Source organism: Eschrichtius robustus, chromosome 4, assembly GCF_028021215.1.
Source record: "Eschrichtius robustus isolate mEscRob2 chromosome 4, mEscRob2.pri, whole genome shotgun sequence".
In the NCBI taxonomy this organism is placed as follows: Eukaryota; Metazoa; Chordata; class Mammalia; order Artiodactyla; family Eschrichtiidae; genus Eschrichtius; species Eschrichtius robustus.
The window spans coordinates 80544590-80561518 of record NC_090827.1 but is presented as its reverse complement, the minus strand read 5'-3'; the positions used below and the strand labels follow the sequence as shown (position 1 = coordinate 80561518).

General features: G+C 37.0%; 1 protein-coding gene across 4 annotated transcripts in view; it reads right to left on the bottom strand.

Moving 5' to 3' along the window:
- The window catches only part of FRYL (FRY like transcription coactivator), a 242199-nt gene that overhangs the window by 5053 nt on the left and 220217 nt on the right, over window positions 1-16929 (bottom strand). For all 4 annotated transcript variants that reach the window (XM_068542998.1, XM_068543001.1, XM_068542999.1 and 1 more), the window contains exons 56-60: window positions 12993-13243; window positions 10504-10711; window positions 8843-8992; window positions 8065-8163; window positions 2292-2360 (exon numbers count right to left, since the gene is read on the bottom strand). In XM_068542998.1, coding sequence (XP_068399099.1) covers window positions 2292-2360; window positions 8065-8163; window positions 8843-8992; window positions 10504-10711; window positions 12993-13243 — 777 coding nt within the window. The remainder of the gene's footprint in view (window positions 1-2291; window positions 2361-8064; window positions 8164-8842; window positions 8993-10503; window positions 10712-12992; window positions 13244-16929) is intronic.

Sequence of the window (16929 nt, the reverse complement as noted above, 5' to 3'; positions counted from 1 at the left end):
TGTATTTGCCCATGAGAAGATTCTCTCTGGCATGGCTCATTCTGGGTTGCCTACCGTTTGCTGTCTAAGTCCTAAATTGCCATAATTAGTGCTGAGTCGGAAGGTAAAATATTGAGAGCAGTTGTGTGTTTTAAATTGCATTGCAAATGTAATTTAGTAAACCTCAGAAATTCAACCCAACTAGGTTTGAATCAAACGAGATAACGTAAAATACACAGTGAAACATCCAGTTCATGGAATATTTAAAAATTATTACATTAAAATATCTACAGCAACTTAGACCTAGTCTCATTAATGGAGGAGAATGACTTCTAATTAAAACAGCAATCGCCATAATGTAAATATTGCTTCTAAAAGTCCTTTTTGAAATCTGCTTTTCTAAATAGTTTCCTCTGAAGCACTGTTTATATAACATTTATTCCTATCAATTTAGAAGGGATTTGCTAAGCAAAGGTGAACTTCAGCTCCGCACTGCTTACCATAAATTATGTAGATGGTCATCCTGTGAATATTAGTTGAGCACAATCCAATGTCAAACATATTAGCATATCTAAATTTCTGAGGTTTTACTTCATACAGTTTTATATGGAAACTAACAACAATTTGATCTTTTAAATTTTTTTTTTCACTTCCATTAGCATAAATAAAAACTGACTCTACACACGTATTATCCAGAGCATCTACTTTGGGATGTAATGGAAAAGAAATCACTGATAAAGTTTACGATCACCACAACTGCAGGAAATAACACAGACATAATTAATTTCATAGCTCTGAATTACTAGAAATCACGCTAAATATGTTAACACTGTACATTTAAAAATATTGCTTTTTAGTGTACTGAAATTTGCATATACAGTCTTCATTTATTTTTAATATTTATTGATTGCTTATTATGCAAAAGACTATACTGGTATACAGCAAAAGACAATACATAATGTTGTGCAAAAAGGGAACCCCGCTCGCAAGGAGCTGAATGTGAAAGGAGACCTAAGATACCAATGAAAGTCTTCAATGTACAGAGTTCTCAGTTTTCACTTAGTAGAAAACCTCAAGCTATATTAATTGGACATAGACTCCTGGAGATGGAACTCATTTTCTTCAAGGTAGAAGGGGTATATAAGAAATCACTTAGTCTAACCACCTGATTTATATGTGAGAAAAGCAGTTTGTTACTTCCTTAAGCCATAGTGGCAAAGACAGAATTAGAACCAAAGGATCTAATTCTAGTCTGGGGTTAATTCCTTATCTTGCCTCGTTTCTTTCTTTACACAGATTATTTGACAATTTCTTTATGACAGAGCAGGATTTGGAGTCAGCTTTCCAAGGTTTGAATCTTAATCTATTTACTTACTGATTTTAGATAAATTAGCTTCTCTGAGCCTCAATTTTAATTTGCATATACTTTTTCTCATTTATTTTAAAATATTTATTAATTGCTTATTATGTATCCTCATCTGTGTAATGGGGCTAATTACAGCATCTACCAGACAGAGCTGTAAGGACAGAGCTCATAAATGTGAAACGCTCAGCACAGTGCCTGGCAAATAGTTTACATTTATGGAGAGTATACTGTTCTTTTCTCAACATTTCAGTTTTGTAAAACTTCACATTTTTATTACAATAGTACAATAACTTTTACAGTGACTAGAAATCTATAACAATCTGATGTTGTAAAAGGTTAGAATTCTCATGTCAAATGCAAAGGGTGTTAACTGATTAATACATGTTCCCCATATGAAGTTATACTTCTATTAGAATGATTCGTAGGTCTTAATTTTATCCTCATTTAATGTATGTGTTACATATGTGCACTTTTCTCTAAGCAAATATATGACTATTATTTTCACTGAATTTTATACTAGCAAAAACCATAATTTATGCAACCAGAATTTCAGCTTCGGAAGGGCTAGTATGAATGTATATAACATTACTCAGGTTTGTTATCCTGACCAGACTATTTATCTGTAGAGTACTAATGCAGAATGAAAAAATGTTTAAAGAGGCAGATGCAACTAAAAGTCAACTTGGACTGTCCAGATATTCATCGAGCTTATCTATGGAATGTTATTAAGCTTCAGTCATAAGCTGGCCGTTCATTTTTATTAAAGTGAATTTTTCATTACTAAGCCAATATTCCATTGAACCTAACTTTTACGAAGATTGTTCTGATAACAAAAATGAAAAATGTTACAAATATTCTTTACTTCTAGGAATATCAAGGACATTTGAGCATACATATTATTTTACCTGATACAGAAATATAGCAAAACTAAGAATAAGAAACTTACTTGTGCATCTGTGTTTATCCTATACATGTCTTCTTTGGCACCAAATGTCCTCTTACAATTGTCTAACCACTGAAGAAATAAATAACAGTAAATTTTAATACAGTAATTGCACAATGCATAATGAAGTTGGTACTGTAATGTCCTGCTCATATAAAACAACAATCTTGGACTCCCCTGATGGTGCAATGGTTAAGAATCCGCCTGCCAATGCAGGGGACACGGGTTCAGGCCCTGGTCCGGGAAGATCCCACATGCCACGGAGCAGCTAAGCCCGTGCGCCACAACTACTGAGCCTGCGCTCTAGAGCCCGCGAGCCACAACTACTGTAGCCCGTGCGCCTAGACCCCGTGCTCCGCAACAAGAGAAGCCACCGCAATGAGAAGCCTGCTGGCCGCAACTAGAGAAAAGCCAGTGTGCAGCGACAAAGACCCAACACAGCCAAAAATACTAAATGAATAAATAAATATATTTTAAAAAAAAATAAAACAACAGTCTTAAAAAGTGAACTTGAATTTCTAGGACTGGCTGTAGACATAGACTTTCATATCTCCATTTGAGCCGAATCATTTGTATGCAACAAACCCAAGCAGAGGATACTGTGTATGTGGCTACATGCACACGCTGGGGACGGTTTACTAATGGAAACACAATCAGCTGTCTTCTATTCCAGGGCCTTGTGGCACTCCATTTCAGTAAAGAATATTCATTTTGTAGATTTTATTGGAAATCTTCACAACCTATACCTGACCTTTGCCTAATGTAAGATGGGGAAATGAAAGATGGCCTTCCCCTCCTGTCAATTTAATAAAGGCAACTTAGAATTAACCAGGTCCGTTTGCTTATCGGAAGTGTAATTCTCAGAAGACTTGTGTCACTTTTAATTAGTGAAACAGAAACTAAAATACATTTTAAATCTTGTTTTTGTTTCTTTTTATTTTTTCTTCCTTTTTGGACAGCAATAAATGACAAACGTTATCTCCAATGAATATTGAATACAGAAGCCAAATGTGGATTTTCCTTTTCCAGGGGCTAGTCCTAAAGATGGATATTTATTTAAGGTACCTTTTCCTCGGTCAGATAAAAAGAAAATAATAGCACTATGGTTTAGTGGGGAAAAAACACTGGAGTCATAGAATTTCCAAGCTAAAGTGAAAGCTTAGGGCCTGCAAGTTAAGCTCCTAGGTTTCGACGGTTTGATATTATTAATATTACCAGTTCTTTTGACTTCCTAGTTCTTTTTGTGTGATAGGTTAAATATAATAAAACTAATATATATATATATATATATATATATATATATATATATATATATATATATATATATATATATATAGATGAAGTCATTAGGACTTTGAGAAAAACTACTAGCTACATTGTTTACTCTGAAAATATTTCAGTAGTAGACATTTGAAATTCTCAATTGTAGCTGTTAATGGTCTACGTGCAAAGAATGAAAATTAGATGTCTCGGTTGTTTCAAAACAATCTCTTTGACCTTATGTCCCTTTTATCCTGGTTCCTCAGCCTGCACGGGCCCTCAGGCTCTTTACTTGACAGCATCTCAGAAGAAAAACATGTTAGGCTTTCCTAGTAAGATACGGCTGCTGGCAGTCACTGTCAAAAGCTATCTAGCAGATTTCTTTATATGAGCAAAATTCTCTTGACATCTATCATGGAATCTGTACCTTAATCTTTATTCACTCAAAATGTTAAAATGCCTATACACTTCATCATCATAAGTCCGGCCCAGTTTGTCCAAGTATACTGATAAGTTTGAAAAAAATAATTTCAATTGCTTATTTAATGGCTTGTTCTTACTAAATATAATTTTTTATACTGTATGCCTATGATATGGCATTTGGGGGGGCACTATTCAACGTAATTATTTCTGATTTTTATTCTGTTACAAGAAAAGCCCCAACCCGATTGTCCCATGGCTGCACACTGGCCTGAAAAAGTACAGGTCCACACCTCCCCAGTCAGTGTATACAAGATACAGTAGAGAATACTGTGTACAGAATACTCTCCAACTCACATGTAACAGTCTTCCTGTCATGATGGATTTTTTTTTTTTTCCCCCAAGGGATTTTTTTTACTCAAGGCTCAAATAAAGGTTAAAATTTAACTGGAGAGGCTTGGCTTCTGGGTATGATGGGGTAGCTTGTATAAGGCCAGTCCTCCAAGGACAACCATGGAAGCTGAATACCACCAGCCAGGAGGATTTAGGGAGTTAGAGAAAAGTACTGAAGGGAGCTGTACACTGATTCCAGCACTACCCTAGGGGACTTGCTCATTGATGTCCATGGGCTCAGAAGCTGAACAAAAAGTAGTGGCTTATAGTTCACTGGGCTGGGAAAACAGGGCTATCACAGGTAGTGAGGTACTGAGGGCCAAGATCCTGGAGAAAAGATAACTGCAGAGAAGGGAGCCTACCAGTCTGTGTGCAGTTTGCTCCTGGGGCACTTGTTCCTATGTGTGTCATGTGCAGGAGGAGAGGCTAAGAAAGCAAGTGATAGCGTCTGGGAGGATGAAAAGGTAAGCAGAGACTTTTTGGTCTCGTGGTGCTGGGAGATGAGATAAAAATTGTTCAATTCCTGCCAAGAGAGCAGGGTCCTGATAAGTACCCCAGGCTTTCACCTGTGATCCTTAGAAGACTCAAGGAATAATAAAAGAATGTATAACTAAAAAACTATTAGAGGGGAAAAACTGAATAATGAAAAATGGTTGATAGAAAAGAAGTTAAGAAAGGAAGGAAAAAGTAACAGAATAGATAGGATAAGAAATGGTGAGATGGTAGCTTAGGAAGGAATCAAATTCATTTTTCTCTTCCATACAAATATTTTAATTGATTCGGCACAATTTATTGAACATTCTTTTCCCACTGCACTGCCATAGCGCCTTTGCTGTAAATTATATGATTATATATGTGTGGGTCTGTTATGTTCTATTGGTCTATTTGTCTATTTTTATGCCAGCACTACACTCTTGAGATTTTTAATAGGTCTTACTGGATGTAGGTCTAACTCTGTTGTTTAGACCTTGTTGTTGCTCTTTTTGAACAAGATTTGGAAGACACTTTCTGTCAAGGGCAGACAGTAAATATTTTAGGTGTTGCAAACCACAGATTTTCTGTTGCAACTATTCTGTGTCGCAGTGCAAAATAGCCATAGACAATAGGTAAACAAATGGGATGGCTATGTTCCAAAAAAGTTCATTTACAAAAACAGGCAGGGAGCCAGATATGACCTGAGGGCTATAGTTTCCTGACCTGTGTTCAAGACTGTAATCAGCCTGTCAATTACCATTAATATATTGTCTGAAATTTTGAATGAGATTGCATTCAATCTATAGATCATTTTGGGGAAAAATGACCTTACACTGTTGAGTTTTTTGATTCATAAACATGGTATAGCCTTCCATTTATTCGGGAGGCCTTTAGTTTCTCTCAGTAATAATTGAAATTTTCTGTGTGGAGGTTTAGCACATCTTTAAATAGACTTAATTTGTAGGTATTTGATGTTCTCCTGTTGTAAGTGGTACCTATTGCTGTATAACCAACCACCCCTAAAACTTAATGGCTTCTTAAAACAACAAGATAAATCTTTTGTGTTGGCTGGGAGTTTCTTCTGGTCTTGCCTAGGGTCACTCATGAGTCTACAGTCATCTGATGGCTTGACTGGGGCTGAAAGTTCCAAGCTGGCCTTCCTCAAGTGCCTGGCATGCTGGCAGTCAGCTGGATGCCTCCACTCTCCTCCACATGGCCTCTCATCCTCCGGAAGGCTGGAGGTCAAATAGTTTTCCAGAGTTTGTTCCAATTTACACTCTGACAGGCATGATGGCAAAAGCAGAAGCTGCGAAATACCTCTTAAGTGCTAGTCTCAGAGGTTGCACAGCATCACTTCTTAATTTGGTTGGTCAGAGCAAGTCACAAGGCCATCCCAGACTCAAGAGGTGGGAAAATAGATTCCATCTCTTGATGGGAGGAACAGCAAAGTCATATTGCAAAGAAGCGTGGACACAGAGGAGCATGATTCATGGGGACTATTATCACAGCAATCAACCTTCTAGGATAGACAGAGATTTCTGAAGACACAAAAGCACTAACCATAATGGAAAAGATGGATTACTTGGACCTAAGTAAAATGAAAAACTTCTGTTGATCAAAAAAATGCTATTGAGATAGGGGAAATGGCTAGCCACAGAGGGGGAAAAAATTTGTAATTCATACATCCAGTAAAAGGCTTGTGTTTAGAATGAAGAACTCCTACAAATCAATAAGAAAACCACAAATAACCCATTTACAAAACTGGGCAAGATACTTTAGGCACAATTCACAAAACAGCTAAATGAAGATATCTGTAAAAAAAGGTGCTCAAACAGTCATCAGACAGATGCAAAATAATATCATGAAATACTACCTCACATCCACCAAAAATGACAAAATGTTAAAAGTTGGCAATACCAAGTGGTGGCAGAGGTATTAGGGCATGGTAACTCCTGTACACACTTCTGATAGGATTGTAAATTGATGTAACCTCTCTTAGAAAACTGCTTGGCAGAATCTACTAAAGTTGAACAGATGTATACCCTGTGACCCAGCAGTTCCACTCCTAGATAGATATCCAACAGGTATGTGAACATATATACGTAAAAGACATGTATAAGAAGGTACACAGCAACATTATTTGTAACATGACCAGATCTTGCCCGATACTTTCCTGCTACTGAAAACTCTCCTCTTCTCCAATCTGTCATTACTATTTCAGTCCAGATATAAGATCACTACCCCCTTAATAAGTATTTTCTTATACCATATTCTTTTCCTGAGATTAATCCCCCAATCTAAAATTAACATCTGTCAAGGATTAAGGTTGCATCTCTATTCCATGAAGTTTTCCTATCAGCCAAAACTGACCTCTCCTTGGAAATCACAGATTTGGTTTGCATCCATTCTCTGTTAGACCTGTATGATTTGGGGAAGTCTCTTTCATTGCCAGTACTTTTATTTATAGCTATAATTTAAACATTTGTTACTAATTATTCATGCACAGTATTTGTGCTTTATATTCCTATCTAGAATATTTAGGGAATAAGAACCAGGTTTAACACTTCATTTTGCATAGGCCTTTACATGTGATAGATATCTAGTACTTATTAATGAAAGACTCATCTCCTATTCTAGGCAAAAAATGCCTGCTGTATGCAGTTTGTGTGAAAAGGAGAAACTTTTTTTCCTTTAAGTTTTTCTTTCCCTGCCAATTGAAAATACACTGGATTTACTCTCAGGGAATAGAACGGCTGTGTTTTGCAGTGCCAGACTGGAGTTAAACATTTCTTTGCAGGTAATATCTATAATATACTGCGTGCTTATTTCTCCCTTTGCTTGCCCACGTACACATACACATCACTGGAAAAAGATCACCACTTTGTCACAGGTTGCAGATTTTTCTGGACCACAACATCACTGTGCCTTTCTCAGGGAAATACTGCTTTTATACCCCCGCTTGCGATGTTGACAGCAGCTATTATAGTCTCAACACAGAAGCGTTTTATAAAGCTCATTTTCCATTGTGCTCTTAGGCTCTTAGAGGGCCAATTTCTAAAAGCTAAAGATAGGAATTTACTGGACAGAGAGCTCCAAGGCCCCAACATTCTCAGTATAACCCTGAGGCAAGTGTTAATAGGTTCTGTTTTCCATCTCAGCTATTATGCCAGGTTAGCGCTTCTAGTGTCACAAGCAACTACTTTATTTTACACGGTAAAAACAGACTGACCTGCTCAGCTGCTTCTCGTTTGGCACTGTATGTATCCAGGTGCTCTTGCAATTCCAAAACACTGAACTTGAGTGTTTCTAGCAAATCACAGGACATCAGCTGTCAAATCAGAAACACATTGATCCAGGTCACCGTTTCTGATCACAATCCTGAGACCAAAAACTTTGGTTTTCAGGCCAGCTTAAGCCGGCCTCCCTAACTGTACGCTGTCCCATGCTAAGGACTGACCTTTCACTGAAACAGAGGAGAAGTGCAGTGCAATTTCAGGGATGTCAGAAGGATAAGCATGCCTTCAACTGCCTTCAAAAATGGGCTCAGGCAAAAATGGCATGTCAGTCCAGGATATACCTTAAAGGTAATACCCTTGAAGCTTTTTAAACCTTCATTCTTTAAAGACCTTAATACATAATCTACAGGCGTGCTTGGACACAAGTGGGGAAGACCAGGGAGTTCTGGATTCTTCATGGGGGGAGGTCTAGCCCTCTCCTACCCGCTTTTACTCAGGAATCAGGAAAAGTACACATCTCTAGAGCATGATTCTTCAGCTTCCCCATCTAGGGCTCTGTGGAGGGTGAGGGCAGGGAGAGGCCAGAATCAGAAATAGTCACAAGCCACTGCATATGATACACGGGAATTATATTCTGCTAGATATTTATAATCAAGTTGAAAATATGAACCTTCAGGCTTCAAAATTCTGAATTACCTTAAAAAAAGACCATTTACTGAATGATGCCATTTCAATTTAGTTTTTATAATAAGCCCTCATGTTAAAACTTACTGTTTCAGCATCCACAAAGACTGTCGGGCATTCTGAACACATCATCATCACTTCCAGTGAACTTTTAAATTTGGTACCAAGGCGTTGCAGACTCTCACCAAGAAAGCTGACTGCCTCATTAGTTATGTCTCCAAACTTTCTTTGAATTGACTATGGAGAAAACATAAGAAAAATGTTAGTATGAAATGAAAATGAAAGCCTTTTTTCATGTTTAAGTAAAAAAGCATAATTTATAATTAGAGCAACCTTTTATTTTAAAACTATTATTGTAGTGATATATAGAACTCTTAAAACTGATCTGTTTTTAGGCACTTCTTTAGGAAACGTGGTAATTCCTAAAAATGATCAAAACAGTATTTACAGAACAGTATTCCTGAAAAAAGAAACTATTGATACAGGCCATTCATCTCCCCATTCCTGAGGTTTTTTTCATTAGGAAAGACAGAAGGAATACATGCTATATACGTTGTTGGAAATAAAGTCCTCACATGTGTGAGGAATTAGCTCTTCTAAAGTTAAGTTCTACCTGAAAGAAACTTTCAGTAAAAGTAGTGAAAAATCTCCTTGGCTATGAGCTGCCTTCTGACTTTAAGTCATCAAAATGCATCAAGGGTAATACCTTCTCAAAACTCAAGAATATTCATTCACATAAAACAATCAGACAGTGCCTGACCCATAGTGAGCACTCAATGAATTAGTATAATCAACAGTGTAATTACTGTACAAATACTTAACGTGTACCTACATGTATATGTGTAGCACCATTAGTTGTCATTATGATTAATTAGAAAAAAAAAAAAGCATAAGCCACAGTCTTCGGCATCAAGAAATTTATATCTCTGGCACTAAAAGAATATAAATAGAAAACCGAGTAGCAATGCAAAACTACAGAATTAAATAAATAAATGCTCCAGTTAATAAGCACTAAAGAAGTTCCAGGAGGGAGAGACCGAAGGTTGGAGTGGTTGGTTGGGGAAACCTCAGAGAGAATATGTACTGAGCTGGGTTTTCTAAGATGGGCAAAGTTGCTGAGGTAGGGAGGAAAGGTGGCAGGTAGTTTGGAAAATAATGACTTAAATGGTGGCATTTCTCTCTGCCTTGGTTTCCCTAGCTACAGAATGCTAAAAACACATCTACGTTACACAGGTCTGTTGTAAGAATTACTTAATGTAGAACATTTAGCCTAGCGCCTAGCATGTACTGAGTGCTCAATAAATGTCAGCTCGTATTATTTTTAGGGCTGGAAGCAACCCTGGCTAAAATTTTTAAGGTCCCCACACAGTGATGAAAATGCCAATGAATTTAACACTTTATGATAAGTTGTCTTATGATACTGACGTAAGCTCCTTGAAGGCAGGAACCATGCTTTATATTTCTTTGGTGTCCCTGAAAGTGCCTAGCATACTGCAGAAAACTTATCAGATGTTGTTCTGAAGTTTTACTCTAATTGCCTTAGGGGCGATATCGGTAGTAGTCATTGTATAATGTCCCAGCAGTGCTACAACGTTGAAGTGTAAATTTAAATATCACTATCTTAGGAAAAGAAAAATTTTTAAAGGGAGTCAGTGGGAATATTAAAATTTGATACTGATTTTAGCCAAAACCCCATAACTTTATCAGGTAACTATAATATGAATTCAGAAACCCTAAACCTCACTGACCTGAAACAGCCTAGAAAACACGTGAAAAGTAAACACTGCACAGGACCCATCGGTGTCAGACAGCATCTGATTGACGTGACAGCGCCAGGCTTCTTCTTCATCATCGTACGCTACTGGCTGAAAAGCGGCTATGATGGCAGAGAGAAATGGTGATGGCAGAGGTGATGTCTGTGCTTCTGGAAAACCATCTTGCTCTTCTTCATCTTGACTGTTAATACAGATATCATCATCATAATACTATCGCAAAAGAATACACTCAATTACTTAAAATAGTTTGTCATCTAACACAGATTATTTTTTACTCGTATGTACACATTGATTTAGAAAATGTGCCACCACCTAAACTTTGTGAGAAAGCACAAACAAGCAGATTTTCTTACTCATCCTGTTCTTTCTAGCATCTTGTTCTTTCTTAGCATCTTTGGAATTAGAAATCTAATTTCACATGACCAGCTTACAACAGCTCAAGTCCTAGCATAGGCCAGGGCTATGGAATAATTTCTGTAACTTCTATGAATAATACAGATTAGAATGCTTTCATTTTAAATGGTCAATTTTGGAGGCTTTTTATTTGAACAGGCCCAGATTGACAATGATAATATTTTTAAAGTTTTTGTCATGTACTTTTATGTCAAGGGCTATATATTAGGTGCTTTATACAGATTGTTTTCATTCAATCTTCACAGCAACTCTAGGACAGTTAAGTACTATTATTATCTTGATTTTTTTACCAGTGAGGAAACAAAAAGTTCAGCGAAGTTAAATGATGTGCCTAGGCTACTGGGTAGGAAATGACAGAGCCAGAATTTGAAGCCAGGACTTCAAATGGGACCAAACCCAGTGTTAAAGCCATGACATATACCATATGCCTAGCAGTATGGCAGTAACAGATCTGACTCAAAGAAACATAAGGCCTGGCCATTTTCTTTGAGAAATTTATAATCCCCACAGTCAGATAATACATACAAAAATGAGACAATGGGAAAAGATGGAGATGTATTTGGGTTGGGCATCCTATAAAGAAATGTGTGACTCTGGGTCTTAATATTGTGTATTTCACATTACAGGGTAGCTCCACGAGGCTTTATAGAAATTACGGAGTGATTCATATGGAAGAGAGGGACCTGAGAAGACTTGGGGGGGAAAAGATCAAAATGAAGCAGACATTTGAAGTGAAAAATTATATCTCAAAAAGTGTAATTTTTAAAATGTCACTGTGGTGACTGACTTGAACAAAATGTATCCTGTAAGCTTGAGTAGATATACCCCTATATTTAGTAAGGATGTTTAATTCTATTTCAACTTCAGTGCTTGACCAAAGTCAGCTCTTTGGCTGCAGCCTTTTAGAAAGCCAGACAGCTGAGTATCTACCCCTGCATCATTTCTGGTGTCCCTTAACTTGTGTATGATCAATGAGTGAGTGATTGCATAGGCTACTGTCACATCCAAGTCAGTAATATGAACAAGGTGCGTCACCAAGATTTGTTGTTAACATCTGAATGTGCACTTTCAAGTGTAGGTAGGCATTCCAGATACGCTGAGAGTGAAAAATCTCCTCATGTGCTATATATGTTAAAACTCAATTATCACTTGAAGTATTGATATAAATGAAAAGCTTTTATTGTAGGAGTAAAGCTCTGATATACTTGGTTACAAACTATTAATTTTTATATAAAATAATTATCAAGGAGCTTCAAACTGTTGAATAGAAATACACTGATAGAGAGTGCATTAAATTAGATGTGCTTATAAAGAACATTATTTTGAGCCACAAATATTTATAAAATTAATTTAAAAAGCAAAATAGTAGATGTAGATTATATCATAAGTCTCATCATTATAGAATTGTTTGGTATTTAAGTTACATAACAGCCACCAAACTTTCTTTTAAGAACTTTATGTAATAATTGATTATTCAATTTTGTCAGCCCATGAGTGAAAAAAAGTCCTATTTGAGAATTCAACTATCACTTTGTGATAATTTTGAAGCTATGGTGCATAAACATTTAAAAGGAGCACTGTAACATCTGACAGTAGTAAGAAATGGTCACTTTTGCCCATTATATAAGTCAAACTTTAAAAATATGACTGTTGATAATAAAACTATAAAACAATTTTTGGAACCTATTTCAGATTTGTTCTGGTATCACAGAGTTCATTCCATGATTTTGATACTTGGTTCTGGCCATTGGCCATGGCCCAATATTGATTTTAACACTCGGCCATTTGGCATTTTGCCAAAATAGGTATTTGGTGTACTTCTAAATGCAGAATGCTACTCACTATGTTCTGAGAATGGCCTACTTGTTTTTCTTTAAGTGAATGTCAATAATAGAAAATAAACCCATCGTAAAAATGAGGTAACTCATTTTACCTTGGAAACATACACAGGAATGAAAGGCCGTTTACTAGAACAGAGGGTCATCTTTGGGAGGGGATAGGAGAGAAAATATCACCTCATTATCGTGTCTGTGATACTGTACTCTCACCTAGACAGCCCAGAGAAATCCGCTTCCTCTTCTTCACATCGTTCATCCAGTTCTTTCAGAGCTAAGGTGACATCTTCTTCACAGACTGACCCGGGGTAGCTCTCGGGAGCCGAAGCCTCTGGCATGTCAGCTTCCTCTAAATCAAGAATCCCTTGACACACGAGAGAATCCTGCTGTTCTTGAATAATATACGACCCTTCATCTTCAAAGGCTGTAAGAACTTGTTCCTCCTTTAATACTGAGCTTGTATCCTGTAAAACAATTATGTTTTTTATGGACTTGAAAAACATTAAAGAGAATTTTACCAACACAGTATAAATGACTATTGCCACCGACCTACATCTATTTTACTAGGCAGTCTTCATTTACACAGTTTAAGTTTTTGGAAGTTTTGGACTCTGATCATACAAAATTGATTCTTAAAAATATTTCCAGCTTTAAAATATTTTGAAATTAAAATGTATCACCTATTGCCACTTAGAAACATCATGGAGATCTTTTTTCTCCTACTAGGATTTAGATGTTTACTTAGAAATATATCCTTATATAATACCTTCTCTCATACATATTCTAATTCTACATAAGTATAACTTTGTGTTATTACTATAAATTCTCTCTTATTTGAAATGTCATTTCTTTCATTATGCTTGAACCTTATATCCAGTGAATCGTGGATATAGGAACGGGAGGTAATTCAAAACGGTTAACCCACTGGTCCTGTGGGGCTACCGTGAATCAAGAACAGGTCCTGACCAACCAGGAGGCTGCTGAACGAAAACGGCGAGGGCCACCTGACTGGTTTAAGTGAGCCGAACACCAGAGATGTAAGATTTGCTTTCAGGTCATAAGACCACAGTAACTCATTTAGGTTTGAGTACTGAGACTGCTTCATCACCGAGTTAGAGTTCAGAGAACACTGGGAAATTTTAGACTGTTGTACTTTTGAGAATTAAATGAACTATAAACATTTGTCAAGGGGGGAAATGATAATGGAAATGTGTGTTATAAAGTATACAGTGTGGACTTCCCTGGTGGCACAGTGGTTTAGAATCCGCCTGCAGATGCAGGGGACATGGGTTCGAGCCCTGGTCGGGTAACTAAGATCCCGCATGCCACAGGGCAACTAAGCCCGTGTGCCACAACTACTGAGCCTGTGCTCTAGAGCCTGCGAGCCACAACTACTGAGCCCGTGTGCCACAACTACTGAAGCCCACATGCCTGGAGCCCGTGCTCCGCAACAAGAGAAGCCACTGCAGTGGGAAGCCCATGCACCGCAACGAAGAGTAGGCCCCGCTCGCCACAACTGGAGAAAGCCTGCACGCAGCAACAAAGACCCAACGCAGCCAAAAATAAATTAATTAGTTAAAAACAAAAAATTTTAAAAATATAGTATACAGTGGTATTTCCTTCCTATCCATTGTAACATTACTGAAATAATGTTGCCATGTGCCTGGCATGGAGTAAAAGTTCAACAGGTACTGGCTGAATAAATGAACTACTACTATTGAATAAGAAAAATACTTCCGGGGTGTATATCATGTCATATCAGCACCAGTTTTAATTTGCATGGACATTAGTTCAATCAGTTTGAAAGTAAGCACTAATAGTCTCACAGCTTTAGGAATAAAGATGAACTTCTTTCAGTACTTAGACCTAAGGTTACTACTTAGTTCTACAGTAGTTCCTTATCTCTTTTTCATGGATAAAAATAGAATTTTCCTTCCAAATTATGAAAAGTAAGTGAAATCCAGAGCCCCTGACCTCAGACCTCATCCGTAAAATTCATGTATAAAATGAAGGATTTTGACCAGCTTCTGGGCTGGGTGCTCTGGGATAAATTAATAACTACAATTAGTGTGCAAACTAATAACGAGGTTAGGCTAATGTACAAATGACGGTAATATACAGTAGAGTATGGTACATGTAAGGTAAATATAAGTGATATACAGAGGACTACTGGTACTCAAAGAAGGGAGAGATCACATCTGGTTGTGGCAATGAAGACTAGTCTCTTTGGAGGAAACAACATACGGTGGGCTTTGACAAAGGTGGGGTAGCAATAGTGCTACGGACCAAAAGTTTCTGTCCCCTCAAAATTCATATGTTGCAACCCTAACTCCCAACGGGATGGTATTAGAGGTAGGGGCCTTTGGGAGGTGATTAGGTCATGAGGGTAGAACCCTCATGAATGGGGTTAGGGCCCTTATAAGAAGAGGACGGAGAGCTGGCTTGTTCTTCTTCCACCACGTGAGAACACAGCAAGAAGAGCTCCCAGGAAGAGAGCCCTCACCGGACAACGAATGGCTGGCACCTTGATCTTGGACTTCCTGGCCTCCAGAACTGTGAGAAATACATTTTATTGTTGATAAGCACCCCTGGTGACAGTATTTTGTTATAGCAGCCCAAGCTAAGATAGATGGTGTCTCAGGGAAAAGGACTTAGAAGATATCGAAGCCACAGAAACATGGCAGGAAAACACAAAGTGTACTAAGGGAACACTGGTCTGGAGATAGTTATGCAGGGAAAGCACAAACTCTTTGAGTCTTCACAGGATAGTACTTTATAAATAATATAGTATAATCATTCCTTAATTGCTCCAATAGCGTATATTCAATACACTCTATTTAAGGTTTCCATGTGAATTTTTTTCTTAAAGATCTGGCCATTAAAGGGGTAAGCATTAGTTATTTGGAAAGATATTTTTCCTTCTACGTATCATGTTGAAATAACCCACCAAACTTCTTAGTTTAATGCCGTCACTTTTCATTAGTGTACACCGGTATTTTGTTGTCATTTGTTCTTGAATAGTAATTTGAAAATAGATGTTTTACCTAAAATTATTATTATATAGTATATGCTGAAATTTTCTAATAACACCTAGAATTCATGAAGAGAGTGCTTTTTGGTTAATGGAATGAATTCCACTATCATACACAGATGGTGAGAATCAAATTTTCTTGAACTTTACCTTATCACACAATGTCTGTCTCTCTCTCTCTCTCTCTCTCACACACACACACACACACGCACACTTCTATTCCAAGTTTCATTTCCTATAAGGAATAATTTCTGTCACACATGAATCGGTATCTAAACTATCATAGATACTAGAAGAAATCCCTCTGTGGAGGTTTCTCTGATAAACACAAGGACATAATCCCTTCTAGAGTAATTTGTATATATTACAGAGACGGGAAGGACACACTGGGCTCTAAATTTTCTGTCTTGAGGTGGAATGCTTTAGCCTATTACGTTTTTTCTTCCCGATGTTAACATAATTTAAAGGGAAAAATTCAAATAAACATTTCTAGGATTTTTTCTTTAGTTAGTTCATAAAATGTTTCATCTACTACAATTAATTGTATTCCTCTTCTTAAGAAACTGCTTTATAGCAATATGCATAGCATATGTAACTCATATATAACTCTATATAATAGAGTTATGGTTTTATTTCAATATATTAGTGCTTTCATACTTTTTTTAAAGGCACAATTTTGGGTCATTTAACACTGTTTGGCACACCAGGGAAAAATAAATTAGGCCATCATATCCAGCAGATACAAACTTGAATCATTCTCTGGTGGACAGCCATTCTTTTGGTGATAATTTTAATGTCAATAGAATTATTTCTAAAAGAAATGGTACGATTCAAAAATATCTCCTTCATTCTCATCTGCCAGTGTCACAAAGTTTACAGTGATACTGAAATGCACTACTGTAAAAGGGAAAAAAACTAGTAAATTAAAGTGTTTTTCCTTCATTTAAAAAAAAGTATCCTCAGGAACTTTATAGTACCTCAGAAGTAGGCCCATTAGATATTGTCGGATGAATGATCTCATCTGAAATAACACAATTTCCAATATGTGTGGAAATATATATGAATTTCCGATTCATTTCCAATAAATATGAATGATTTACAGGAGGTAGTTTACTCACC